The sequence below is a fragment of the Culex pipiens genome, chromosome 2, assembly GCF_016801865.2.
Source record: "Culex pipiens pallens isolate TS chromosome 2, TS_CPP_V2, whole genome shotgun sequence".
In the NCBI taxonomy this organism is placed as follows: domain Eukaryota; kingdom Metazoa; phylum Arthropoda; class Insecta; order Diptera; family Culicidae; genus Culex; species Culex pipiens.
In genome coordinates, this window is record NC_068938.1 from 45,510,431 (window position 1) to 45,537,153 (window position 26,723).

General features: G+C 36.9%; 2 protein-coding genes across 5 annotated transcripts in view; one reads left to right on the forward strand and one right to left on the reverse strand.

Moving 5' to 3' along the window:
* The window catches only part of LOC120430668 (trissin receptor-like), a 429,039-nt gene that overhangs the window by 224,541 nt on the left and 177,775 nt on the right, over positions 1–26,723 (reverse strand). The gene's annotated exons all lie outside the window — the stretch shown is intronic.
* LOC120416773 (uncharacterized) overlaps positions 1–26,723 on the forward strand; it is a 79,320-nt gene that overhangs the window by 47,892 nt on the left and 4,705 nt on the right. The window contains exons 3-6 of one of the 4 annotated variants that reach the window (XM_039578635.2): positions 2,214–2,273; positions 22,480–22,794; positions 22,855–24,730; positions 25,638–25,810. In XM_039578635.2, the coding sequence (XP_039434569.1) occupies positions 22,480–22,794; positions 22,855–24,730; positions 25,638–25,810 (2,364 nt within the window). In that variant the 5' untranslated portion in view covers positions 2,214–2,273. Of the gene's footprint in view, positions 1–2,213; positions 2,274–6,306; positions 6,802–13,789; positions 14,271–22,479; positions 22,795–22,854; positions 24,731–25,637; positions 25,811–26,723 lie in introns of those variants that run through there. The other 3 variants (XM_039578636.2, XM_039578634.2, XM_052707997.1) reach the window with 3 other exon arrangements.

Consider the following 26,723-nt stretch of genomic DNA (forward strand, 5'->3'; position numbering starts at 1 on the left):
AATAATTATAAGGTTTAGTAAACTTTGAAAATACGATCTAAACACAAAGCTCAGTTTTTTTATGTAGATTACATTTAAAATCAAAAAGAATTTTACATTAATTTCAATGAATTGCGTCGTTTTTTAGATAAATCATCCTAAAGCTTGAATTTGGCTAGAAAAAAATACTCATCATTATCAAAAATAATAGAACGGAAATTGTAGTTTATGCAACAAGTGGCAAAAAGAAGATATTTTAGCAGAGTCGTACATTTATCAAACAAGGTTTACCGAGTTGGAAAAATACGACGAGTGCTGAAAAAATCAAGTTTTGCAACAACTTGCTTGCACATTTTTTTTCACAATTCTGAAAAACGCTTTTTAAATGGATTTTATGTCAATTTTCGATGTGTCAAGTAAATTCACCGTTCAAAACAAAAAAATATTGAAAAATGTTACTTTTCGATACTAGGGTTGAAAAGTTCAACTTTTTAGCACCCATTTTTTTGGTATTGAAAGGTATTAATTTTCCATTCTGTTATTTTTGGTAGGGAAAAGTAGGCCGTTTCGATTCTCTAGAAGGACAGGAAAAATTGACAGTGACAGCGGAATTGCAAAAAGTTCATCTTTTCAGCATGTTAAAAATGTATATTTCATGTTTCGAAAAATAGAAATTGTATACTTTTGTTTTGGATTTTGAGATGACTAAATACACGGGCGCTAGACTAAAATGAGAATAATCCTATTCAAAAGTGTTTTTCGGAATTGCAAAGTAAAAATTATTTGCAACTTATTAAGTATAGCCTCAAAAATTCAGATATGGAATAAAAATAAGTTTTGGGGGGAGAATAAAATTTTAAAATGCTAAATGTTCTGACCTTTCTGATAAAAATATCATCGAAAATTTCAATTCAAAACTTAGACTTAAAAGCAAAATAACGCCCTTTTATCTTTTTAAGTCAGTTTAGTAAAGATCGAATGACACTTGAACAAAAAAATAACATATATTTTTGGTAAACGCAACAATTGTTCAATATTGTTTGCAATCTATGTTCTTGAAGTTCACATTTTTGTTTAGGAAGTGCAGTTTCAGTAAAAAAATGAAGTTCACGTCGATTCGGAAGAGCACATTTTGCTTGAAATTTCAAAGCATTGGGAAAATATTTTAAATCTTTGCATGTTTATTGTTAACAACATTATTGTTTTAACAAAAAAAATCACTGCAAAGTTGTGTTCATTAAAAAAATAGCATACATTTTCCACATTTTACAACATTTGAACAGATGATCCCGTACTCACAAGTTCCTTTACATCAAGTCGAATCATGTTCTCTTTCCATTTCCAATAAATCCCTCCCAAGGGGTAGGGCACATAACAATTAAGGAGTCCCATTGTGTTGTATTTTTCCTCGCAGGTCTGAAATCTGTTCCACGGCAACCACGCACAATAACATAAAGTCTGCCAGCAAAAATTGGCGGTTTACTTCCGATAACGCTTTTCGTGAGCACACATCTGCCAGTTAATCGTCACTCGTATTGTGTACAGCGACGGTGCACTGTGAAAAATGTTAAGTTTAATCCTGCTTTTAAAATTTGAAAACATCGAGATCAAGACGTTTTTTTTTATTTGCTTTGATGGGTTTCAATAAAAAAAATATCAAGCTTAAATTAAAAAATCTTCCTTATATTCTAGTTTTTTTTCTCTGTGCACCTTCGGCGCAATCTCCGTCACCCTCTTCCAGTACTCTACATTTATGTTTCCACTCGGCATCAACAGCAAAAAAAAAAGAAACTCTCAGCTGCTTTCTGATATTTTTGCTTTTTTGCCTTTCTGGCTTTCCCCCTTCCTAGATTTCCTACATTTTTTGTGTTGTCGTTGAAGTTGCGCGGCTTTCGACATTACCTTCCAGATCGAAGGGAGATCCTTTGGCGGGATGTGTGAGTATGTGTGTGCGAGGGGAAACGTGCGTTAGTCATAAATCCTGGCACCTCCCTGATTTTATTCTGCATGGAAGTGAGTGTATGTGAGATTGATCATGTTCGCGATATCTTTTTTGAATTTAGTTATTTTTTGCCGTTTTCAATTGATTTTACCTTCCAACAACCTCATAGATATTGCTTTAAGTTTGAGATTCGCTGAAAGAATTTACAATTTTTATTTAATTTTTTTTTATTTTTAAGGTAGCTTTCATGTGATTGAATAATATTTTTTTGATTTATTTTCTTTTTTTTCAGAATCTCATTAGATAACACAATCAATGCAGACATTTTGAACTTGCAGATCCAATTATCAAGGTAGGTTTACAATATTATTCTATTCTTGTACAGTGGAAGCATTGAATATTTTACATTTACAGTTTCTATGATATAATATAGAACTTTCTGAGATGCTTTTGAAAACCTTAGAGATGAGTTGATTTTTTTTTTGTAACAGGTATACATGTTTATTTGTTTAAGTATTTTGAAAGTAATTATATTCAGAAGGTCAGAAAATATACGTGCAGAAGGTAAAATATGTTGTTTGAAAATTGGGTTGGGTATTTTAAAAATTATCATAAGTAGTACTTAGGAAAACTTGGTTTCACATATTTATTTTTAAATGTCCTTTCGTAGCAAACAGCTTTCTGACCAATCGGTCTAAGAGGGTAAATTGCAGGGGAAAAAAAACAGATTCAACGTTGACATATTCTAGTAGAGCTTTACCTGGAAAAGAAATTTTCAAATGGAAAATAGGAAACCTTTTAAAAAAGTTAATTTTGAGGTGAATACTGCTTTTAAAACGATGCACTCAATGAAAATGTCCCAAGATTTGTTTTTGCTTGCCAATTAAATTGTGCTTCTTAAATAAATTTCAATAACATTATAGATCCGGAATTGTGATTATTGTTCAAATTAATCACAGATTTTCAATATTAATTCAAATCAATGAATTGTAAACGATGGTAAACTGTCAAATTTCGCCAAAAAATACAGTAATTTGCCAAAATTTCTTTTTGGAATAATCGCAAAAAAAAATCTTTTACGCTTCCAAACTTTCTTCACCCGGGAAAGAAAAAGGAGGCGAAACACACAAAAGAAAATCGCTTCCGTTGATCCAGTCCAGTTGACAATTTTTTTGTGAATATCCTTGTTAGCACCAGTTAAAATTATTAATTTCGTTTTGTTTACACGCATATCGGGTCATTTTTCGACGTGTGACGTTACACCTGCAAGTGTAGTAGTGAAATAGATATTCCGCCGAATAATCAATATGATGATTCCTATTACCGATCTTTCGTGCGCGAGAGAGGAGAGCCATGTTCCCTTCTGATTTTTTCTCCTGATGAGCGTCAAAAGATTTTCTTTTGATGATGATTTTTCTAGCACTGGTTTCCAATGTTTATTCTCTGGACGTAACAACGTTTTGAGAAATTGCCATTTTTGACTGTATTTTTGCATTGCAATGGACACAAATGTATATGTTACTTTGCTTATTTTTTTTGTTTGTGAAGATATGAAACATAATTCGTGGTGAACAAACGCTAATAATTTGTTGAAATTTTTTTGAGACACTTTTCATATCATTTTAAATAGAAAACATCTAGAATACAAAAGTGTATTTGAGCCAAAAATTGAACTAAACAAAATAAATAAATCAAAAAATAAAAATAATCACATAATCCCAAACAGCAAATCCTGCCTTTAACACTCTTCTCCAAAAGTGTTGTGCAGAAGCTAAGCTTGGCTAAATACACTTTTCATGGTTACATGGCACAATCGTATCGTATTTCGGATTTCACTGCCAGTTCTGAAAAAACGACTTGCAAGTTGCCGCTTTTCCCAGTTTAACTTCTTGCACGGAAAATTGAGTTTGAGTTAGAGAATAAAATTACCTCAACTTAAGTGAAAGAGATGACTTTTTTACAGTGAATGTTGATTGATGACATTAATTTGTTTTGGTCATGTTCTGCAATAAACTTTAGCAAAAAATAGTGTGTAACATTTTTTCCGTGCAATTTTCCATCGTGCCGTTACGCACGGGTACAATACAGACGGACAACAATCCTTACCGGAAGAAGGAGGAATGTTTGCACGAAGTAAATTTACATCAAACAGACAGTGTTACTGTTGATTTTGCTAGGATTTCCACAGAAGTACTCGCGCAAGATTGCTTCCAGATTACACCTCACTATAGCGTGGAAATTCGCGTTGTTATGGTTCGCACGTAAAATTTGCACTGTTTGTGACCTGTGGTATTTCGAGATTAGTTTAAAGGATTGTGAATTACAGAATTAATTGTTTGAATAGCATTCTGTGTAAAATGGTATCAAAGTTAAACAGAGTCCTGCCGCAATCCCTTTTCAACTTCGTTCAAATATTTGCAGAACGTTTCCTCAAAATTTTGCTAACCAGAATCTTCGAGGAAAATTTCCAAAACCTCCAACGAAAAGTGTCGGAAAAGTACGTGACAAAATGCACTGCGTTTACGCACGTTGCTTTTACTGTGAAATGTGTCACCGTGTTTTCGCGTTGGCAGCACAAGATTCGCAAAGTGGTGGAATTCTGTTTCGACCGGAAAGAGCTAGTGGCTGTTTTGGCTTACTCTGGAACTTGAAGGCATCTCTGGTAGAAACGGTGTCATGTTTGCGTGCAGAGCAACGAGGACCGTGGACCTAAAATAATGTTTCCATTCTGTGTTTCGTGGCTGTTAAAGCAAGTTTTGTCTAGAGGAAGGACGCGTATGGTTTTGTGCTTGATTTGCGTTGTTGAAAGTGGCCTTTGAGCGAATGAGTTAAATCATCAAGTTTTATTTAAATAAGCGATATATTTTTGGTTTTTTGATTGGATTATTTTGTAACAAAAATAATTTTAGACAAAACAAAACATTTTTTTAAGTTCACATTGGGGTAATTCTCCGCCAACTCACACAGCAGTTGCCCCGAACCCTCTTCGATTTGCGTGAAACTTTGTCCTAAGGGGTAACTTTTGTCCCTGATCACGAATCCGAGGTCCGTTTTTCGATATCTCGTGACGGAGGGGCGGTACGACCCCTTCCATTTTTGAACATGCGAAAAAAGAGGTGTTTTTCAATAATTTGCAGCCTGAAACGGTGATGAGGTAGAAATTTGGTGTCAAAGGGACTTTTATGTAAAATTAGACGCCCGATTTGATGGCGTACTCAGAATTCCGAAAAAACGTATTTTTCATCGAAAAAAACACTAAAAAAGTTTTAAAAATTCTCCCATTTTCCGTTACTCGACTGTAAAAAGTTTTGGAACATGTCATTTTATGGGAAATTTAATGTTCTTTTCGAATCTCCATTGACCCAGAAGGGTCATATTTTCATTTAGAACAAAAATTTTCATTTTAAAATTTCGTGTTTTTTCTAACTTTGCAGGATTATTTTTTAGAGTGTAACAATGTTGTACAAAGTTGTAGAGCAGACAATTACAAAAATTTTGATATATAGACATAAGGGGTTTGCTTACAAACATCACGAGTTATCACGATTTTACGAAAAAAAAGTTTTGAAAAAGTTGGTCGTCATCGATCATGGCTGTTCATGGTCACCCGCGACAGACACGGACGACGAAACAAAGAGAAACGCAAAAAGTAACTTTTCAAAACTTTTTTTTGTAAAATCGCGATAACTCGTGATGTTTATAAGCAAACCCCTTATGTCTATATATCAAAATTGTTGTAATTGTCTGCTCTACAACTTTGTACAACATTGTTACACTCTAAAAAATAACCCTGCAATGTTAGAAAAAACACGAAATTTTAAAATGAAAAATTTTGCTCTAAATGAAAAAATTACCCTTCTGGGTCAATGTAGATTCGAAAAGTACATTAAATTTCCCATAAAATGACACGTTCCACAATTTTTTACAGTCGAGTAACGGAAAATGGGAGAATTTTTAAAACTTTTTTAGTGTTTTTTTCGATGTAAAATATGTTTTTTTCGGAATTCTGAGTACGCCATCAAATCGGGCGTCTAATTTTACATAAAAGTCCCTTTGACACCAAATTTCTATCTCATCACCGTTTCAGGCTGCAAATTATTGAAAAACACCTCTTTTTTTCGCATGTTCAAAAAAGGAAGGGGTCGTACCGCCCCTCCGTCACGAGATATCAGAAAACGGACCTCGGATTCGTGATCAGGGACAAAAGTTACCCCTAAGGACAAAGTTTCACGCAAATCGAAGAGGGGTCGGGGCAACTTTTCCCGATTTCGTGTGAGTTGGTAGAGAATTACCCATTGACAAAACTTTCCTTAAAATTATCGTTGCATTTTTAACTCATCCAGATGCAAATCAGCCAGATGCACACAACAGTCGCAATTTTCTCCTTTTTTCCCTCCCATCTGACACACTTATTAAATGCATCACCTTTCTGCGATCGTCGAGGCGAGAAGCGCCGCCGCATACCATTCAATCAGCCAACTGCATTCGTGACGGGCTTTTATTGAGCAGTGCCAGATGGTCTGCTCCCATTAACCGACCAAAAGAAGGACCAGAAGGATCGTGCCAGCGACGATTACGATCACGATGCTCCTCTCCGTCTCTCCTCGCCAAACCAAGCGCGGAGTCGTTCGTCCTGGCGCGCTGTTGTTTTTGTTTCTCTCTCTTTCGTTTTCTGTTCGTTCTCTCTCTTTTTCTCGGTAATGAAACGCGTTTCATCCAAAACGGGAAAAAACAGCTGAAGTGATTACCAAATTAAAGGAAGGGGAACAACACACTATGGAATTGGGCGAATGAGTGGAGTAAACGAAGAGCACTGAAAATACCCGCTGGAAGGATTTTTGTTTTCGGGACATCGAAAGCCACTTTGGAAATGCGGTTCGGTAAGTGTGTTTGAAAGGAAAATTGTAAGAGATCTTGGGGCTTCTTCATATAAAAGTATATTTGTATCGTATAAATTTTATTATTTAAATTAGCATCCTGTACAATATATTGGCTTTGATAGTCCAGTTTTCACAGCGGCGAGTTGGCCGTGCGGGATGGGGCGCGGACTTAGTAAGCTAGATGTAACTATCGCCGGTTTGATATTTTTTTGGGATTTCATATATTTTTTCCTAGCGTCTGCCAGATGTAAATTTACACATTATAAGAGGTAAAATTAAAGCTTGTTTTCTGACATAAAAGATGTACTCCTTTTTAGATGAAATTTTACCATGATTTTTTTTACTGTGTAGTTGCGTCTTTCAATAAAAGTGTACGTCTTCCAAAAAAGTGTACGTCATCGCTCAAATTTTAAAGTTGATTTCTAGTCGCACAGTAAAAAATATCTGTGTAAAATCGCATACAAAAGCATGCACATCACCTTTGTGAGCAAAAGCATGTAATATTGTATGAGAAAAAGCATGTAATATTGTATGAGAAAACGCAAGAGAAAACGTGTACACAAAAAGCATGTACAAAAGAAAAATAGATAAATTTTGCACACCCCAAAAATAACACCAATCTGGTGAGAGTCATATCCAGATTATCAAGTCCGCGCCCCAACCATCTCGGCTATCTCGCCGCTGTGAATTTAATTGGATCAATACCGATTTAGGTGTACGTTCCCCTTACATCGTATACAGTTAATTCAGTATACGACGTATGGGAAACCTACTGGTACATCGGATTTGAACACAATATTTACAATACAGTGAGATAGCCGAGACGGTTGGGGCGCGGACTTGGTAATCTCACCAGATTGTTGTTATTTTTGGGGTGTGCAAAATTTATTTATTTTTCTTTTGTACATGCTTTTTGTGTACACGTTTTCTCATACAATATTACATGCTTTTGCTCACAAAGGTGATGTGCATGCTTTTGCATGCGATTTTACCATCGGATTTTTTGCTGTGCGCGAAGTGTCGAAATACCCAGTTTTGTTTGACTTTGATAGGTTTGAGATTTTTCCGCAAACTGAAGAGTACAAATACAAATAAGTACAAATATGTTTTTACAGAATATAATCATAATGAACGTGTTAGAGAAATATTCAAAGTACGTCAATAAAAAAATTAATAAATTTTTTAAAGTTTTAAAAGTTAGTTAACGACAATTAAAAAAATGTCGATGAATAGCGTTAATTTAATATTCTCAAAGTGTCATGATTTTTTCAATGAATAGGATTTCGAATCGGAAATAGGAATAGATTTTGGGATTTTTTGGACAATTTTTCACTAGGAGAAAGAAAAATAATAATAATAATCAGTGCTGTTAAACGTTAATTAACGTTAACGCGTCCGTTAATCGTTAAAATTAACGTGAACGCGAACGGAGCCTACGTTGATCATAACGAGAACGTGAACGGAACACGTTAATTAACGTCGTTAATTAACGCGTTAATCCTTCTGAGGCCCCGACTTTGAGGGCCTGTATATCCCAAATGACAACATTTAGCGGGTTACTTCCAATTGGACTTGACTCTATAAGCTCCCGGAAGAGGTATTTGACCATCGTGGCCACCGGTTCCGGCAACCCGGAACTTCCGGAAAACATATTTTTTACTGGTTTTATCAAGGAACAAGTATTTGAGTAAATTTTTAAAACGGATTTTTTTGTAAATCTTAACATTGCCTGTTTTGGGTCGATTCAGGCCAACTGTGGCTACTCCAGAATCGGTTCCAATGTACACCATATACTTGATTAACACAACAAAATGGGGCTGTTTAAATCGAGAATCGTTTAAAAAAAGAATGTCCATGACTTAAGTTGAGGATAATTTTCAAAATGTATCAATTGTAATTCGTTTAATTATGTTATTAACACATTTTAGCATAGTTTTGGAAAACCTAGGATGTTCTAGTTCATCCGAAACATCCTGGAATGTTTTGCAACAGGCTTACCAAAGAAACAAGTCGACAACGGACAACGGATACTACCCAGACTGCTTCAGTAGTATGATAGGTTACAGTGCATTGTTGTAACCATTTATTGGGATGTTCTGAGTCATCCGAGAACCCCTTGGAGTTAAGACCGGTGAGTCTACCGCCGTAACAAGTAGGAGGTCGGCGGTTTTTGACCGCGGATCATACCCGCTTTGCTTCAGTGAGTATGGTAGACTACTTTGCTAATGTATGGAATGTCCTGAGTCATCCAAGGACTCCCTGGAGTTAAGACCGGTGAGTCTACCGCCGTGACAAGCCAGAGGTTGAGTCATCCAAGGACTCCCTGGAGTTAAGACCGGTGAGTCTACCGCCGTGACAAGCCAGAGGTTGATGGTTTTTGACCCCGGCACATACCCGAATAGCTTCAGTGAGTATGGTAGACTACTTTGTTAATGTGTTTGGATGTCCTGGGTCATGCAAGGACTCCCTGGAGTTAAGATCTTCGAAGGAATTCCATGGGAGTTTATTATTTTCTCGAGTCATCACTGTACAATCACAATACAAGCAGCTTAGTTGAAAGTTGGCAACGAAATGACTTACTGACAGCTTGTCACAGTTCTGCCGTCGCTATTTCCACCGTAACCATGGAAACCACCATGCCGCCCAACCTACGCAGCCTATCGTGGGGTGGGTGGGTGTTTGTGTTTTCATGGTAACCAGCGTGGTTTCCATGGTTACGGTGGAAGTAGAGACGGCAGAACTGTGACAAGCAGCAGGATAGCTGGCCTTCTTGGATTTAGTGCTTTGCGACTGCGTCTGCTTGCACTATGCTTACTGATAGCATCCACGCCAACTGTAGGTTTTTTAACTGGACCAGCGAAAACAATAGGCAGTGCATTACAAAAAATCATGGAATAATTTTTCTCCATATTTAAGGTCAAGTTCAATACAAGGTCGGGTCATGAGGCGTTGGCATGATTCCGTAGCAACTTTTCAAAACGGCGTAACCTTGGATGTTGGCCAACGATAGCCGGTTCCGGAGTGGTCCGGTTGGGCCAGCAAACATAGGCATGACCATGACAGATGAAAGCTTTAAATTTCACAGAGTTCAGCATTTTACATGTAGGGGGTTTCAATAAGGCAGTCTTCGGAACAGGGTACAAGGTACATTGGAACCGATTCTGGAGTGGCCACAGTTGGCCTGAATCGACCCAAAACAGGCAATGTTAAGATTAACAAAAACAAAAATCCGTTTTAAAAATTAACTCAAATACTTGTTCCTTGATAAAACCAGTTAAAAATATGTTTTCCGGAAGTTCCGGGTTGCCGGAACCGGTGGCCACGATGGTCAAATACCTCTTCCGGGAGCTTATAGAGTCAAGTCCAATTGGAAGTAACCCGCTAAATGTTGTCATTTGGGATATACAGGCCCTCAAAGTCGGGGCCTCAGAAGGATTAACGCGTTAATTAACGACGTTAATTAACGACGTTAATTAACGTGTTCCGTTCACGTTCTCGTTAAGATCAACGTAGGCTCCGTTCGCGTTCACGTTTAGGTTAACTTTTAACGATTCCGTTAAGTTAAACGTCGTTAATTTAAACGTTTAACAGCACTGATAATAATAATAAATAATAATTATTATTTGTTTTTGAACATAATTAAAAAAAATCTCAAAATTGATAGGCATTTTCAGTAGAATAAATTTCATATAAAATGTGAAAACTTTTGATCCATGTTTCAATTCAGTTTAAACTGCATTATGAATCAATGATTTTATAAACAAATCAAGTGTCAGCGGATTTCAGGCAAAATTCTGATTTTAACAATTTTAATGTTTACTAAGTAAACTTAATTTGAGCATTGATTTTTTTTGCTGTAAACCATATAAGCAACCTTACCAATGGTACATTTGCTGCATAAATAAAATTTGAACACCTTAAATCTGACTTTAACAAGAAAATTTCCGCTCGGAGTTTAAAATGAGAATTTTTACCGTAACTATTTAGACCATGTGTGGCTTACCTCAGTACATGTTAAAAAAAAAAATCAAACCATCCACATTAACGACCCCCGGGTCTTTTGTGGTCTCTATTGCAAGTTTCTGCTCGAACCTAGGAGTCCGAAGGCTTGAATGGGGAGAGCAGCCAAACCTCTTTCTACTCCAAGGAACCTTCCACCCTAGTGTTTGAACTGACGACCTTTGGATTGCGAGTCCAACCGCCGCCAGCGATTCCACCGGAGTAGGCTTGGTTTGGTGTGTTGTTTGTACTTATGGCATGGAGACGACTCCTACACCTGGAATGACTTAACGGCCTAACAACCAAGGCCGGGACCGACATTTTACTTCCTCATCCGATGGAAGGTTGGAGCAGATGGGAATCGAACCCAGAATCATCAGCTTACAAAGCGGACAGCGTAACCATTCGGCCACGCACTGCCACGAAATAAAAAAAAAATAATAAGGCCGATGCAAATATTAAAACAAGTTTTTGTCACACGGCTCTGGCTGGGGTCGATGGAGAGGAAGGGGGGGGGGGGGGGTGTGGGCAAAAAGTGTTTTAAAATGCATTTTACAATAGTTCAGTTGTTTTGCAATCATTATTTTTCAAAAAAATGTAAGATTTGACGAAAACAAAAAAAAATAGTGAAAAAAAAGTTTTTGCGGTATTTTACATCGATAATTTTCAAAAATTCAAAAGATTTTTGAAAAAACCTAAACATGCTAAAAATGATTTTAAACCCAGGGGAATGAATTTTAAATTGATTTTTAGCTGATTGCACTTTCATTTCCATCAAAATTTAGAAGATTTTTGAAAAAAAAAAAATTAGTTTGCCCCTTTTGAAGGGTGACACAAACTTAAAAAAATGTACCAGCCAAATCTTAAGACAGACTTAGTTATATTTTTCAAGTTTCATGTCACCCCCTGTAAAAATCACCAGAAAAATCAGGGGCATAACAAATATTTTTTTCAAAAAACTTCAAAATTGCAATGAAATTAGAAGTGTAACCAGCTGAAAAGAGTTTGAAAAGAATTTGCAAAATGTCAGAGCCGAAGGACATAAACTTTACACGTAATTTGTGTTTGAATCAATAACAAATATTTCTAGCCGTGTTTGATAGAAGTTTCATATGAAAATTAAACTATGAACATAATCAGTTTATTATGAGGATTATCTTAAAAATATATATTTTTAAGAACGATTTACTGGATTCAAACGTATTACAAAAAAAAATATTTTTCATCATTGATATGTAGGGGAAATCCTAGTATGTTTGGCAGGTTAAGCACTCGCTCCTCACTTCATCCAATTTGCTGATTTTCACTATTTAAACAACTAATTTTGCAAAACTTTTAACAAAACTTGCTTGATCACTTCTTTTTGAGCTATTTATCACTCGATTTCAGTTGAAAACGCTTTTAATTAGCTTTAATTGAAAGTCAAAGGTCTGACCTGCCAACATTAGAGGCACGCTGGAATTAGACGCTGTTCCCCTATGCCTGCAGCAAAAAAATATTTTAAACAGAATCTTTGGAAAAAAATCTATTTAAAAATATAATTTAATTGTTTTAAAATCGCATAATTGAGCAAAAAGTTTCGATGACTTTAACCATTCTTTTAAACATGATTTTTTTTAATTATTCAAAAAGAGGATTTTGTTATATTTTGTTAATTTTGGCATTTTTTAAAAACCATCAAATCTACAACATAAATTTTATATTTTTTTCAACTTGATTCAACTTGCACTGTCTTCAAAATTCCGTCAGAATGTGGCGTTAAATGTGTCGTATCAGTGTCAAGTGTGAGTTTCTTATGTTAAATTTTTGTTCACAAATAACTTTGTCCAAGTATTTCTGTAATTACTCTTAGCTTTAAGTAAAATGTAATTACAAAAGCCGACTCGGTCCTAACCAGGTCCTAGCACCGAAAAGGACCTAATAAAAATAATTTTATGTAAAAAAAAAACTTTGTCCAAGACTGCAAAACAATCCGAGTTAACCCTGACGAGTTATTTACGATTTAAAGAAGACGTTTTTTCATGAAAAGTTTCTTTCGTTAACTTCGAGGATAAAAAGGAACCTTTAACCGATTTCGCTCAGTTAATTATTTTTTGCCTAAGGAATCGAATAAGGGAATATCCCTGGTGTCGATTTGTTTTATTGTCACTCTAATGTGTAGCAAGTCCCTACGAATTTTTAAACTCATAATTTAAGAAAGGCCTACACTTGATGGATAGTTTTAAATAATTTTATTTTATTATTGAGGTGTTCTTAGCCAAGTTAAATTGACAAAAAATATATTGAAGTCTCATGAGAAAAAAAAAAATCTTTGATATTTCAACCCGATTTTGAAATGGGTGGCGAAATAATCTTCAAAAATATTTGCAACGGCCTAACTGATTTGTTAAAATATGCACAATATTAGTTAACTGTTTGTAGAACTTATTATTTTAGAAATTGACCGCAATTGTTAGAGACTTTGTTTCAATGTTTTAAAAAATATTTTAAATGATTATTTTGCCTAAAATTTGTTCCGATATTCCCAAACATCCCCTACAAGGTTTGACATTACATCCAGTACACCACGGTATTGTAATCGAACATGCAGGCAAGCATCATATCGCATCGCTGCTGCCTCCGTGCAAGGACGAACTCTGTATGTAGCAAAACCAAACATTACCTCCCTGTCCAGAGGGGTGGAGAGGGAACGGCCGAGGTGCTGAACATCTGCTCGTGGCGCTTTAACTGCGCGCTGCCGCCTGCCCTCGGCTTGTTTTGGCCGGCTGCACCGTGTTTGGCCCTCTCTTTCCCTCTTTCTTCGCTGGCTACCTTGGCCTGTTCTGTTCTGTACCGTTCTGTTGTCGTGCGTGTGTAAGCTGCTGCCTCCTCTGTTGCCCGCCCGTTGGAAAAGGTTCCTCATGAGGGTGATTATGCCGTGCCGTACCGGTGCCGACTCGAAGGTTTGTAACGGAGTCGTCCTCAGTGCATTTCGGGTAAATATCGAGAACGGTTCAAAGCGCGCGTTGCAGCTACGTCTACCACTCTAGGTTTGCGGGGCAGGGCTTTTTCCGGGGGATAGTTTTGGAGTTCTACGGGGGATTTCGGGGTGGCCACTTGGTTTAGCTGGGGGTGCGGCGTAATTAATGGGCGAGCCCTTGACCGCCCTTTGTTTTGTGCGCGTATTGGGTGGCACATTGCTGGGTTCCGGAAGCAGTTGAGCAGTCCCGGAAGAGCTATAGTGGGTGTTTGTCGAGTGTCACACTCGAAAAGTGTGAATAGAGTGTCGTTGAACAGGGTGTTTTGTGTGGTGTTGCAACTATTACAATCAGTGTATCGGATGCTGGTAAATTTGTGGCCAACAATGGTCAATCAATAGCAGTGATTATGCAGCAAAGTGATGTGAAAGTTTAACGGATTGTGGAAGCGTTTACCAATTTTGGATTATTTATTTTGGATTTCAAATCAACAGCGAAGTAACGATGAGCTATGTAAGTTATTTCAGTGTCATTTTATTTTTAAATCTGAATTTTTAAAATGCAACATGACTTTAGTACCGTCTACGTACACTTCATGCCAGCTTAAAACCCCTATACATTGCATGCCTGGATTAGGATTACTTATAGCAGTCATGGACGGTTGACGAGAAGAGCGTTGAGGGAAATCCTCTTAGGGGAAGTTTTGCTTTGCGGTGTTTGTTCTTTCCATTTCACGTTCGTGAAGAGATTTTGTAAAGAGCATTTGGAAGCTTTAGATATATCTTAAATTACTCATGTAAATTTTTGAATAACTTGGAGTTATTTATTTTTTCAGGCCAATTTAAAATGATTTCAAAAAAGTAATGAAATCCTCTCGTGACGGATGGGCAATACGACCCCTTCCATTTTTGAACATTTGAAAAGACGTGTTTATAAATAATTTATTTCATCTATAATAAAAATACAAAAAAATTGTTTCAAAAATTGTGATATTTTCCATGACTCAACTGTAAAATTGTTTGGAATATGTCATTTTATAGGAAATTTGATGCACATTTCGAATCAGCAATAACCTGGAAAGATCATTTTTTTAATTAGAGCAAAAAATTTCATTTTAAAATTTCGTGGCCGTTCAAGGCCACCCGCGACAGACACGAACGATGAAACAATGAGAAGCAAAAAAGTAACAAAGCTTTGTTTGGAAATTTGATACTTTTCTTTCTGCTATGTAAATCAACGGAAAAAAATAATTATAACATATTTCTTTGTTTGAGTAAAATTTTTGAATAATAAAATAATTGTTGAATAATTTTATGACATCTGCAATAATATTTACATTTTTTCAATCCTGGTTTTAAAAATACACATTTAAGTGTTATTATTCCCCCCAATCTAAACTAAATTAATACACTGTTCTACCTTAGTATCAAACAATGTCTTTATCTGTGTGATAAATGAAAAGTTCATTTGTTTACATACACATTTTTTATGACCCTAAAATTATATTTAAATCAATATTTAGGATAAAAAATAATAGTTGTGAATAGAGTTTATTGCATAAATGATAAATTTTCATTGAAAAACATCAATTTATTCAAATTATGCATCAATTATAAACCATTCTGGATTATTTGTTCAAATATTAATTATTTTTTTTTATTCAGCAGGGGCGCCCTTTTTTTAGCCAAATTGGGAAGATCACATTTTTTTAATTAGTGGCGGGAAATTTTTTTTGGTTGAAGTTGAAAAGAAAACAAAACCAATGATGCATGCAAATAAGATTCATATAGATACCTAAATTTTTAGAAAGCAATATAGAGTTTACTTTCAAAAATGTGTTTATTTGTCTTTTTTTAATGTTGAATTGTATAAAATTGTTGTTAATTGTGTTTGTCACATCAATTAACTTATAAAAACCATTATAATTTCATTCGTTCTTGAACATTTTTTTAAGTTGAATTTCCTCTTAACAACAATAAGAAAATATGATTTAAATATGCTGTTGTCTGTAAATCTTAAATTTACTGAAACTTAGTTTGGATTTGAGTCTCTTTTACAAAAACATTTTTTTCTGCGTTGCTGTACACCTTAGTTGTTTTGTTAATTTTGTCAAAAATCACACAAAAAACTGTGGTAGAAAAATATCCACCGGTAGATGCTTTGGTAGATTTTTGACAATTCGAATTATTTCAAGATAATCCACCGCGGTTCACCAAATCAAATTAACAATGCAACTCTTAATTCAAGTATTGTAAAATGATTTCAGATACACAAGAAATAGAATTATGAGAAAAAACATATATTGAATAGTTTTCAATTCGTTATTTTACGAATTTAATTAAAATATTGAGGTTTAATTTAATTTTGCTTCTAGAATTCTAAGCTCATTTTGGGAAATTTTTTAATTAAAAAAAAATTCCAGTTTCCAAAAAAAATTTACTTTAATTTGCGTAAACGCAGTAAAAACTGATAGAAATTTAAATTTTTTAAAACAATTTTTTGAAATAATTAGAATTATACAAAGGCACAATTTATAAATTAATTTAGAGCAAAATTATTTGTAAAAATAAACACAAGTAAAATCGTAACTATACGTTGAATTATAAAATAATTATTCTGTTTTCATAAAAATAATTTCTTATTATTTTTTTTCTAGAAAATTTGATCTCTTGCTTATTTTTTAAATATAGACTCTCAACTTATTAACTGAATATCTCATGAGCAGCTTAAAGTCATCTTATTATTTTTAAAAGGCGGCGTGGGTCGAAGGTTGGGCAGGCCTGAGTTGGGGCTATTTTTTATCTTATTACGAATTATGAATTTTCAGATTATAGAGCAAAAACAGACGTTAAATTTGCACAACAGTTTTAATGTATTTTTTATTCTAAAGTAAATTATATAAAGTTTTATTTTTGATTGCAAATAAATTGAAATCTTTTCACAAACTTAATTTTTATTTCAATTTTTTACAGTGCGCCCTTGTGATAAAAAAATAAATAAATAAGTTTTAACTACTAAAATTTAATAATACTGAACTAATTCCAAATTATTATGTTACATTACATTTTCTGTTGTAGTTTCAAAAGGATATTTAAATGAAAAAAATGTGTCACAACAAATACCCCCTGGAAAAAAATTAATCTCTTTAACGTTATGCCATTGCAAGGTGTCACTTGGCAAACAATTTCGGCTCGAACAGAACCAAACAAAAAAATAGCTCGAAACTATCGATTGACACGTTCTGGGTTGCTGGAAAAGCAAATATCCTGCCAGTTCCGGCTGTGGTACATATTGAAACTGGAGAACTTCTTGAAGAAGGAACAAGTGCAAAGAAATGAAGAAAAAAAATCCGGCAAAGTTTCACGGCCTTGGCTGCTGGTTGGCAGCAATGTCAAACATTGCCACTATAAAAGTTTCTAAAGAGTTTTGGTAAAAACGGGATGCAGGACAGATTTTTTAAAGTATGAATTTTGAGCGTGTTTTTTTTTGTTGGAAATAATATTGCTAGAATGTTTATAAATTAATAAATTATTTTTATGGAATTTCTTTTTAAAAAATGTTTGGAAAATTGAATCTCTTGATTTTCTTTGTAGAAGAATGATTAAAAAGAGCAAACGAACTCAGACAATATTAGAAAAAGAAAAAAGCACCACGTGCAACGACATCGACAAAGAAACTTAGGAAAAAGTGAATTTCTATTGTCTCTCTTGTCGGATGCAATATTGCAATCGCAATTCCACACAACATGTCGGCTGGTGATGACATTAGATTAGTCAGTATCTCTTTTTGCATTTAATTATATTCTGATTTTTTTTTACTTTTATTGTTGAATTATGTTTGAGCACTTTTTTAAGAAATGAACTATATATTATCTAGTTGTAACATATTTTGTTTGTTTATCTGTTGAAATTTTGTTTTCAACGTTTCAATTTATCCCTTTGTTTGTTTAAACTTTTTTTTGACAATGTTTTAATATGTATAATTTTCTTATTCTTCTGCAATACCTAAAACTCTTTTGTTTTCAAAGACTTAAAACACTCTTAAATTTCCCTAACCTAACATTCTTCACTCGAATGAATCGTCTCGCGAGGAATTTACCCGACAATTCCCATCAAACCACGTTCATGAATGAGTGAGTAATCCTCGCGAGCTTTATGGAAGGTTGGTAGTAAAACTTCATTGCTTATTCATGTTAATTGGCGATAACACAACAACACACGTTGCTTTAAGCCGCCGGGATGATTCACGCTGCGAACTCGTTTTGCTAAACACAAAACTACCTTTTGTGTTTTCTCTACGAGCAGCAACGAGCTTCTGTTTTTCCTTTTCTGGCGAAACTGTTGTAAAACATAAAGTCTTTTGTTTACACTTCAAAGGCTTACGAGCAGCTACTGAATGAGAACGACACGATTCATGCTGCTGGAGTTGAAACATGTGTTTGTGTTGGGTTTTTGCCAACCAATAGCTGAACGGTTTCATTCAGCTGTTTTGGGTTGGTTTCAACTGTTTGGATATGCGATCGACTACAGTAGGACCTCGATATCGAATATCGTTTCCACGAATTAAAAAGAAGTCAAACGATCAGGACTTTCCCGTACCAACGCTATCGATACTAAACTGCTTTGTTTAGGGTCTGAAGCTGTTACTCTATGCAGTTGCGACTAGGCTACCAAATGCGGAAGTTGCCATCTACGAGTCACCCGGTATTGGATGGAATGTAAACAGAAGCTGGGTTCGCTGCAGTGCAGCTGGTGGTGCCCATAATGGATGAGCAATTAATTTGAGGAATGTGCTGCTGCTTGTGTTTGTCATTAGCTGCTGTAGCTGCTGGACTGTGAAAGGGACTGCTGTGAGCATAATCGATTAATCGATTAGGTGATTAATCATTCTGGTGATGACAGTGTCGACTATGGTTTGAAGTGTTGATTAATTGAATTTGAATGAGACATTTTCTATTTTGTTCTTGTGAAGAAATTTTCAAGCAAATTATAGATAAAATTGAACAAAATTGACAAAAACTGCTTGATTTCTGGTAGCATCTAACTTTTTTTTTTTATTAAAAAATAAAGTTTCTCAACTTTACGGTTGTATTTTTGCTAAAAGTTTGCAAAATATCTAAGTATTCATAACATATTTTTCACTCAAATATACCTAAAGCTAAGGTTAATTGGGACTAATCTTATGAACATTAAAATGCCATTTTAAAAGTGTCTGGATCAGGCGATATTCGATAGACATTCGATAGACATATTTTCAGATACAGGTTCTTTGGTCCAGACACCTTCAAAGTGGCAGTTTATGTTTCTTTTAGAATTTTTCAAATGTGATTGATTTTATAGGAAATTCAAAGTTTCTTGTTTTTTTTTATTTAATAGATTGTGCTGACATAAACTTCAACAATGTGATATATGTTCATACTTATTTAGGTTCATGCTTATTATGGAGAAATAAGAATATATTCTTGTTAAAAAATAGATTTTTTGTATTTCATTGTCAATTTTAAAATTTCGAAGAAAAAAGAGTTATCAATGTTTATTCTTGGTTTATACTGAAAATCAAATGTAGTCTAATCTTATGTGAATTTTTGTTTTTTTTTTGTATTTTTTTATTCGGCTTAAACTTGTGAGGAACCTTTCCTATGACCAAAGAAGTCATTTTGTGTCATTGATTTACCCATACAAGGCTCCATACAATTTTTTTCATTAAAAAAATTGAAAATCTGTATATTTGAATGGAATTTTTTGATCAGTTTTGGTGTATTCGGCAAAGTTGTAGGCATTGATAAGGACTATTAGGAAAAAATGGTACATGATTAATATTTTTTTTTTATATAAGCTTTCGTTTAACAAAATTTAATTTCGCAAAATGAATATTTTTTAATTTTTTTTAGGAAACAAAAAGTGGCATTGAAAAGAATAGACGCCGAGTTTAAAAAAAAATTGTTTGCTGGAAAAATTGAAATTTTATTCAATTTTTGTTAGGTCAGTTTTTAATGTAAAAGCAAATTTGCGATCGAAGGGGCTTTACTGGATTTTTTATAAAGTGCTCCACTTGAAGTTCAATTTTCACAGAAAAAATCCAGCTTTTCGATAAAAAAAAAAGTTTCCATGATTATCTGTTTCTGAAAAAATAATTTTTTTAGCTGAGAAAATTTTCAATAAAATTGTCTACGAGACATTTCAGATTGGACCTCTAGTTGCTGAAATATAGTAGATAAAAGAAATGAAAAAAACAAGAAAATTTAAGTTTTATAAGTCACATTCTAACAGCTTTTCGTTTTTTAGAACCAATATCTCAGAAACTAAAAAAATGGAAATAGTCCAATGTTAACAATGAAATATTGTGAAATTGTCTGATCGCTTCGATTTTTTTTTGAAAATGTTGGAACCAACATAGACTAACATTGCAAAAGGGCGTAATATTGAATATTTGACTTTTTTGACATGTTAGTAAAATGAGTTTTACTCAAAGTTTGATTCCCAAAGTACATATATTAATTTTCAGATTTTTTGGATATGTTTTAAAGGACTCATAAAGGCTTCATTTGATCCGTTGTGTATGATAGTGCAAAAATTGTTTTTTTATTTTGAAAATATTAAAAATGTGGACAAATACATTTGAAAATAATATTTTTAAAATCAAATTCGTAATCAAAAAGAATTTAACCGAATTTTTGATAAAGTGCCTGTTTTTGATTAAAGAAAGCCAAACGGAATTTTAATTTTTTTAAGCTAAGATTTCCTAAAATTCCTCTGAAATTTCAAAAATTGGGTGAGGGGGTCTGAAATTTAAAAAAAAGTGTCTAAGTGATTTATAGATGGTCCCTAGCCTGACAATAGCTCGGAAATTATTGGTGCGATTTCCTATGTTAAAAATAAAAAATAATGTGGAATTGTCTGAAATTTTCAATAGTATTGTTTCAAAATAACAAAATTAAGTATAACTTTTTGAACGGTTTAAAACATATTATTTTCCTCATTCCAGTTTTAAGACCAAAATTACAAAGTTAAGTATAACTTTTTAAATGGTTTAAAAACATATTATATTCCTCATTTCATATTTAAGACCAAATTTAAATATTTTGAATTGGTTTTTATTGAAAAGATTACAAAAATGAGAACAATCGCGAAAATCGAGAGCACTACTCATTTTTCATCACTCATTGTTCATTAATTCTCATTCCACTCCCAGTCAGAGTCCACAAATTAAGTGCTTTTCTCGTTTCTTTAGCTTCATCTATGAATACGTTTATCGGAAGCCTTTCCAATTAGCTCTTACTAGCTCTTGTTAATAACCTCAGTTGAAGATAGGGCAATTCTACCTTGCTCTACAAAACTTCCTTCGGTCCTTTTGAATTTCATATCTATAGAGTCCCCTGATGAAGTGCAACTATTTATTCGTTCGTGAAATTGATTCAGGTTCCCCAGTACCGGGCCTCCTGAGAGTGAATATTTTCATTAGGAAAGTACTTCCTTTTTGCTCGAGCATCGTTGACGGAGGCATTTCTGATGGCCACTTGTTAGAGCGGATGATTCCGGTGGGATTCAAGTTGAATTGAAATCCAGTTGAATTGAAATAAATAATCTTGAAGAAATGCTTCGGAGAAAGCGGATGTTTGATAAATCTTTGATTGTATGGTGGAGGATTGTTGATGATATTTCTTATCACTTTTATTTATTGTAAATCCCTAAAGCATGACGGGAAAATCGCGTTATTAATTTTTTTTAGATTTTTTTTTTTAAGTTCAGTCTTTGTTCAGATTTGCACCAACATAATAAATTGCAAAATGCTCCGAAAAGGGTGGGTGGGTCGTTGGAAAGCTACACCACCAAAGGACTTCAGAAGGAAACTAAACTTTTCTTCCTGGTTGGGTTAAATATCTGGGAAACCCGTCAAATAAGTGTCAAAACCATAAATTCAAACATCCGGAAAAGTTGTTCGTGCTGAGGACAAACTTTGTGAATGATGAAATTTGACTACCTTCTACAGATGTGTTCTAAAATAAGCTAATGCTTGCCAACATTTTCTTGGTACAATAAAGAGGGTGATGTTTCACGTGAATTGGGTAAAAATTTTTGGTCTTATATGACAAGTTTTGGCTCCAAGTTGACATAAAACTGGATCTTTTATTTCATTAGAATGTTTTTTTGAAGACCCTAACACCTCTAGGTTATGTTCACAGCTTTGTATAGATAAAGTTCAAACCAGGTTTGATGTCCCCACAGCACCAAAATAAGCACAAATATTCTACCATATGATTCTACAAGCTCTGCCGTAGTAACTGGTCCAATCATCGCTGATATTGATCTGTTTCAAAGCGATAGCCCTCAAACGAACGCCCCCCGAACTAATCTCCCGTCAACAGGTTACGCACATCCGAATGCGGAACACAAACTCAAACGGCCCCGATCCCGGTCTAATTCCAACGAAATGTTCGGTCACGCTGTTGGCTCTAATCCCACCGGTGCGTAGCACTGGGACAAAACCCCAACTCTGGGCCGTGATTAATATTATTGATTCTGTATCGCATTGCGACACACAGCAGATTCGGAGTCGGGTTGGAGGAATCCTACAAGTAGTACAGCAAAACGACCATGTAACCCGATACCTTTAACCCGCTTAAAGCTGCCGTTGGAGACTCAAGTGGCTTCCCGCGCGAAGAAATGATTGATTGCTGCACCACGTCTAAACTAGTTCTTTACTTTCTCGTTTTGCCTTGCAGATGTCGCGCTCAAACTTTCAGCGCTCGCAGAGCCGGGTGTTTTACGGGAACGCCGTGCCGGATAATCCGTTTTACGCGGGCGTTTTCGGAACGGGTGGGGGTCACTACTTCCACAACGCACAGCGGCCGCAGCAGCAGTTGAGGACGACCCTGCCGAGCAACTTCCAGGAGCTGGACGAGGAGGAGGAGCTATCGCTGGAGCGAACGCCGGAAAAGCAGACCAGTGGCGTCGCCGGGAGTAGCGGTAATGGAAGGGTCGGTGGGGGTTGGAGTGAGGCCAACCGGCAGGGAAGTCCAGCTAGTCACAAGAGTCAGGTGAGATGAGGGAGAGTTTATTGGTTTGTGACCGTACTGATGGTTTTTTTTTTGTTCCAGGATTCCGGATTCTCCGACACGGAAGGATCCCCGAACATGCCATCGATCAACAGCAGCAGTACCAACAGTAGCGGTCGAAGCTGCAACGAGAACAAGTCGTCACCGGAGAAGTTGACGCCAAAGCGAACGATCAACGAGCAGTTGTTTCAGCGATCTCCATCGATCGGCAGTGAAGCACCGACTCCTCCAACAGTGATCAGGAGGCCACCACCTCCAGAGCCAGCCCGTAACGAGCTGACGGTTCGTCGGATATCGTACAGCGAGCCAAGCTCGCCCGTCCCAAGCGTCGATCTGATCACCAAGATCGACAGCCTTACCTTCAACAATACGTCACCCCTGGACGCTAGTCAGCTGGACAGCTCGGGACCATCGTCCCTGACGTCCCAGTCGTTGTGCCATTGTCCGGCGCGCAGCAGCGGAAGCTCGCTGAAGCGCGGCCGTGTCCTCACCAAGTGCCTCCGGGTCAAGCGGAACCTCAACCAGGCGTTGCGAGACTCCGAGGAGGAGATGATCTCGCTCGATAGCAGCGAGCTGTCCAACATGCTGAGCCAGACGCTGTCCGGGGATGTCAGCTTGGCGGCGTTGAAGACGCCGAAGGGTGAGTACAACAACGAGACGGTTGTGTTTGGGCAGGCTGAGGAAGTCCCGACGAGGGATAAGGAGCTGCCTACCTATGCGGAGCTCTACCCCAATGGAACCTCCACTCCGATCATGTACCAACCAAAGTTCTACCGATCCCTGCCCCCGACTCCCTCGAGAACGCAGCGAAGCGCAGTCAAGCTCCGTCCCACCAAACTGATCGACAACTTCTACGAAGAGCCAGATCTCGATCACACCAACCGGCTGTCCACCGGCAACGATCTGAACTTCACCCAGTACGAAAATCCCCTCCTAAACGGTCACACCCCAGCTGTCCAGTCCTGGCTGGACTGCATGCGGATGTCCTACCAAAGCGAAGTCATGTCCATCCTGCAGACCAAGTCGATCAGTGTAGAAGCAGCCCGGAACCTGAAAATGACGTCTGCTACCGCGGTCAAACTAATCCGACACCTCCAAACCAAGGTCGTTGCGCTGCAGGGTGAGTTCGAGAAGGTCGAGAAGGTGTTCGCCTCGATCAAGCGCTACCAGCAGCAGCTTGACGAAGAGGACGAGGACGACGAGAAGGAGATCTACGCTGCGGCTGCTCCGCTAGTGCAGAGCCTAGCCGCCAACATCTACGAGTTTGTGCAGAAGCAGAAGTGCAACGACTACTTCGGAAAGGACAAGACGGACTTTAAAAAGTTCAAGGAGAACACTCAATCCCTGGTGGACATGGCTACCGATCTGAGGATCGCAGCCGCCAACGGTGAAGACTTCGACCATCGATCAGTCGAAGAGGAGATTCAGATCATCAAGCGATACTTCCTGATCACGACCCGACTCATCTTCAAGAACCTCGTCAAGGTGATCGTGGACGCGATCGAGGACTCCAGGTGCGATCTCATGCTCCGGTCAAACCTCAGCTACGTCGCCACACTCTCCAACCTCGACTACCAAGGACTCGCGTCCCTCAACGACGCCTTCATCTCAAACGGAACCGTTCGAGCCCTGCTGATTGTCTGCATCGAGTCCAAGTTCTCCTCGATCCGTGCGCTCGCACTGCGAGCCCTTGCAACGGTCTGCTCCACCTCGGAAACCATTCGACAGCTGGAGAAGGCCGACGGGGTTGAAATTCTACGCGACATCCTGGCCGATCAAAAGTCTTATCAGCGAAGTGAGCCCGAGTTTCGGGAAGCGGTGTCCGTGTTGACCCAGATTACGGCACCGTGGCACGGTGAGGATCACCGGATCGACGGGTTGAGGCAGCACGTGCACGCGATCGTGGAAGCCGTGACGGGTAAGTTTGTCATCTACATCTTAATTAGACTTCAAGTAGACCTCCAACCGTGCTTTGAGGGATTAACTGCGTAATTGCTGCGTAGTCAATTTTAATTACTGGTTGTGGTGAGCAGAGAGTATTAAAACCGTCAGAGGGTGGTCTATCTGATGTTCTTTATCAAAGTATCGCCCCTCCACCTCATATCTAGAGGAGAGTCAATAAAATTTTATGCCGAAAGCAATTATGGACTGACAATGGAAGACGGTGACGACGTTGCGAAGACGATTAAGGCAATGAACAGCAAGTGCGTGAAAAGTTTCCTGGAGGTTGTTACAGTTGAGGTCGTGAAAAAAAGCTCCATGTTGGAGCAGGTTTACTTTAAGAAAAATATCATGAGAACTTCAATCAACATTTAGTTTTTTAAATGTCAAAAAATATGAAATTTTCAGTTTGTAAAATCGCATTTAAATAAGATAATTATTTCCATAATTGTTTCGAAATTATGTTATCAGTTTAAGAAGAATACACTTGAAATATTCTGACTCTCTTAACTTTTCAAGCACTGTTGTAAACTTTTAATCAGACAGCATTCATCTCAATTGGTTTTTCATCTTTTCTTTAAACACCGCTGCGCACTGAGTGCCACTTTAACTTTTCATTTCCTCTCCAAGTTGTTGCCTTTAAACTGTCATCTTATCCATTGTTCCATCACGGGCCCTCATCCTTCTTGATATTACGGTTATTATCACGTCTTCGTGGCATCGTCCGTCAGCCACCAACTTTTCTAGGAATTGTTCGTCCTACAGAAAAATTGCCACTTCTTGACACTCACTGGCTGATCCTTCTGAAATTGCCACATTTCCAGACAATTTTGTCTTTGTTCCCAAAAATAGAAAACTAATTTTCCCATTCTAATTCCTTCTAGAAATCGTCGAAAAGACGACCTGCTGCCAAACGCTGCTGCTGTGCTCGGCCTGCCTGAACAACCTGACCCGGATCGAGGTGACCTCGGTGTACGCCCTGATGGCCCACGAGACCGCCCTCAAGCTGCGGCTGGCCGCCGACCGGCGGGGACCCAGCGCGTCAATTTTCCTTTTCGTAAGTATTTTTTTGGAATCAATGGTTAATTTTCCGTTCTGATCACTTATTCAAAGGCACAAATCTCTCCATAAGATTGAATTGAATAGTTACAAACATCAAATTGATAGTTTCGTAGCCCTGAAGTCATAACTCGAACTTCTCCGTAACCTTCAAACCTATCCCGGGACAAATGACGCATCGTTCAGTTTCAATCCAGAGATGCCTCCACGTCAGTTGACTGACGCCAAACGACAAGTGAATTCGAGGGAAAAATGATTGCATCCACTTGCATTGACTGACGTCGTCGCACTATAGAGCTACGCAAGACCTGCCCGAATTTCTCCCAGAGGAAAACGATCCCTATTCACCGAGGAGACAGTTTTATGGCCAAAATTAATCCCACTCTTGTGGGAAAATGAATTTGCTGTCGGAATACTGCACTGAAAAAAGTTTCTTTTTTAAACGAAGTGGTTTTTGGTAAAGTCATTTTTATTTAGAAAAATATTCATGTTTATCTTCTAAATTTTTATTAAAATTTATGAAAAAAAGTATTATTATTTTTTTTCAGTGCACCTGCCCAGTACAAGGCCTAACTGGTCGTGAAAAATTGCCATCCTTCTTGTTCGATGGAGTTGCAAAAAATAGTGACCATTTTTGCTTTCCCTACCCCCGAAACTAGGAAAAGTGATTGACGTTGAATTGCACGGAAGCTACTCTTTCCTTCTCCGGTGGTGGTTTGGGATCGATTTGATGGAACTGCCGCGTGCGTTGATGATGATTGAAAAATGTCTCCCGGGTTTTTCCTCTGGATCAGTAAGTGGTTCCGGACGTAGAAGCGCGTGGGAAGCGTTTTTTTGCGATGAGGTTTTGAAGGGATTGATGCTTTTTTTCCATTTTAGACGCCTCCACGTTGGACAGCATAAAAAAATAT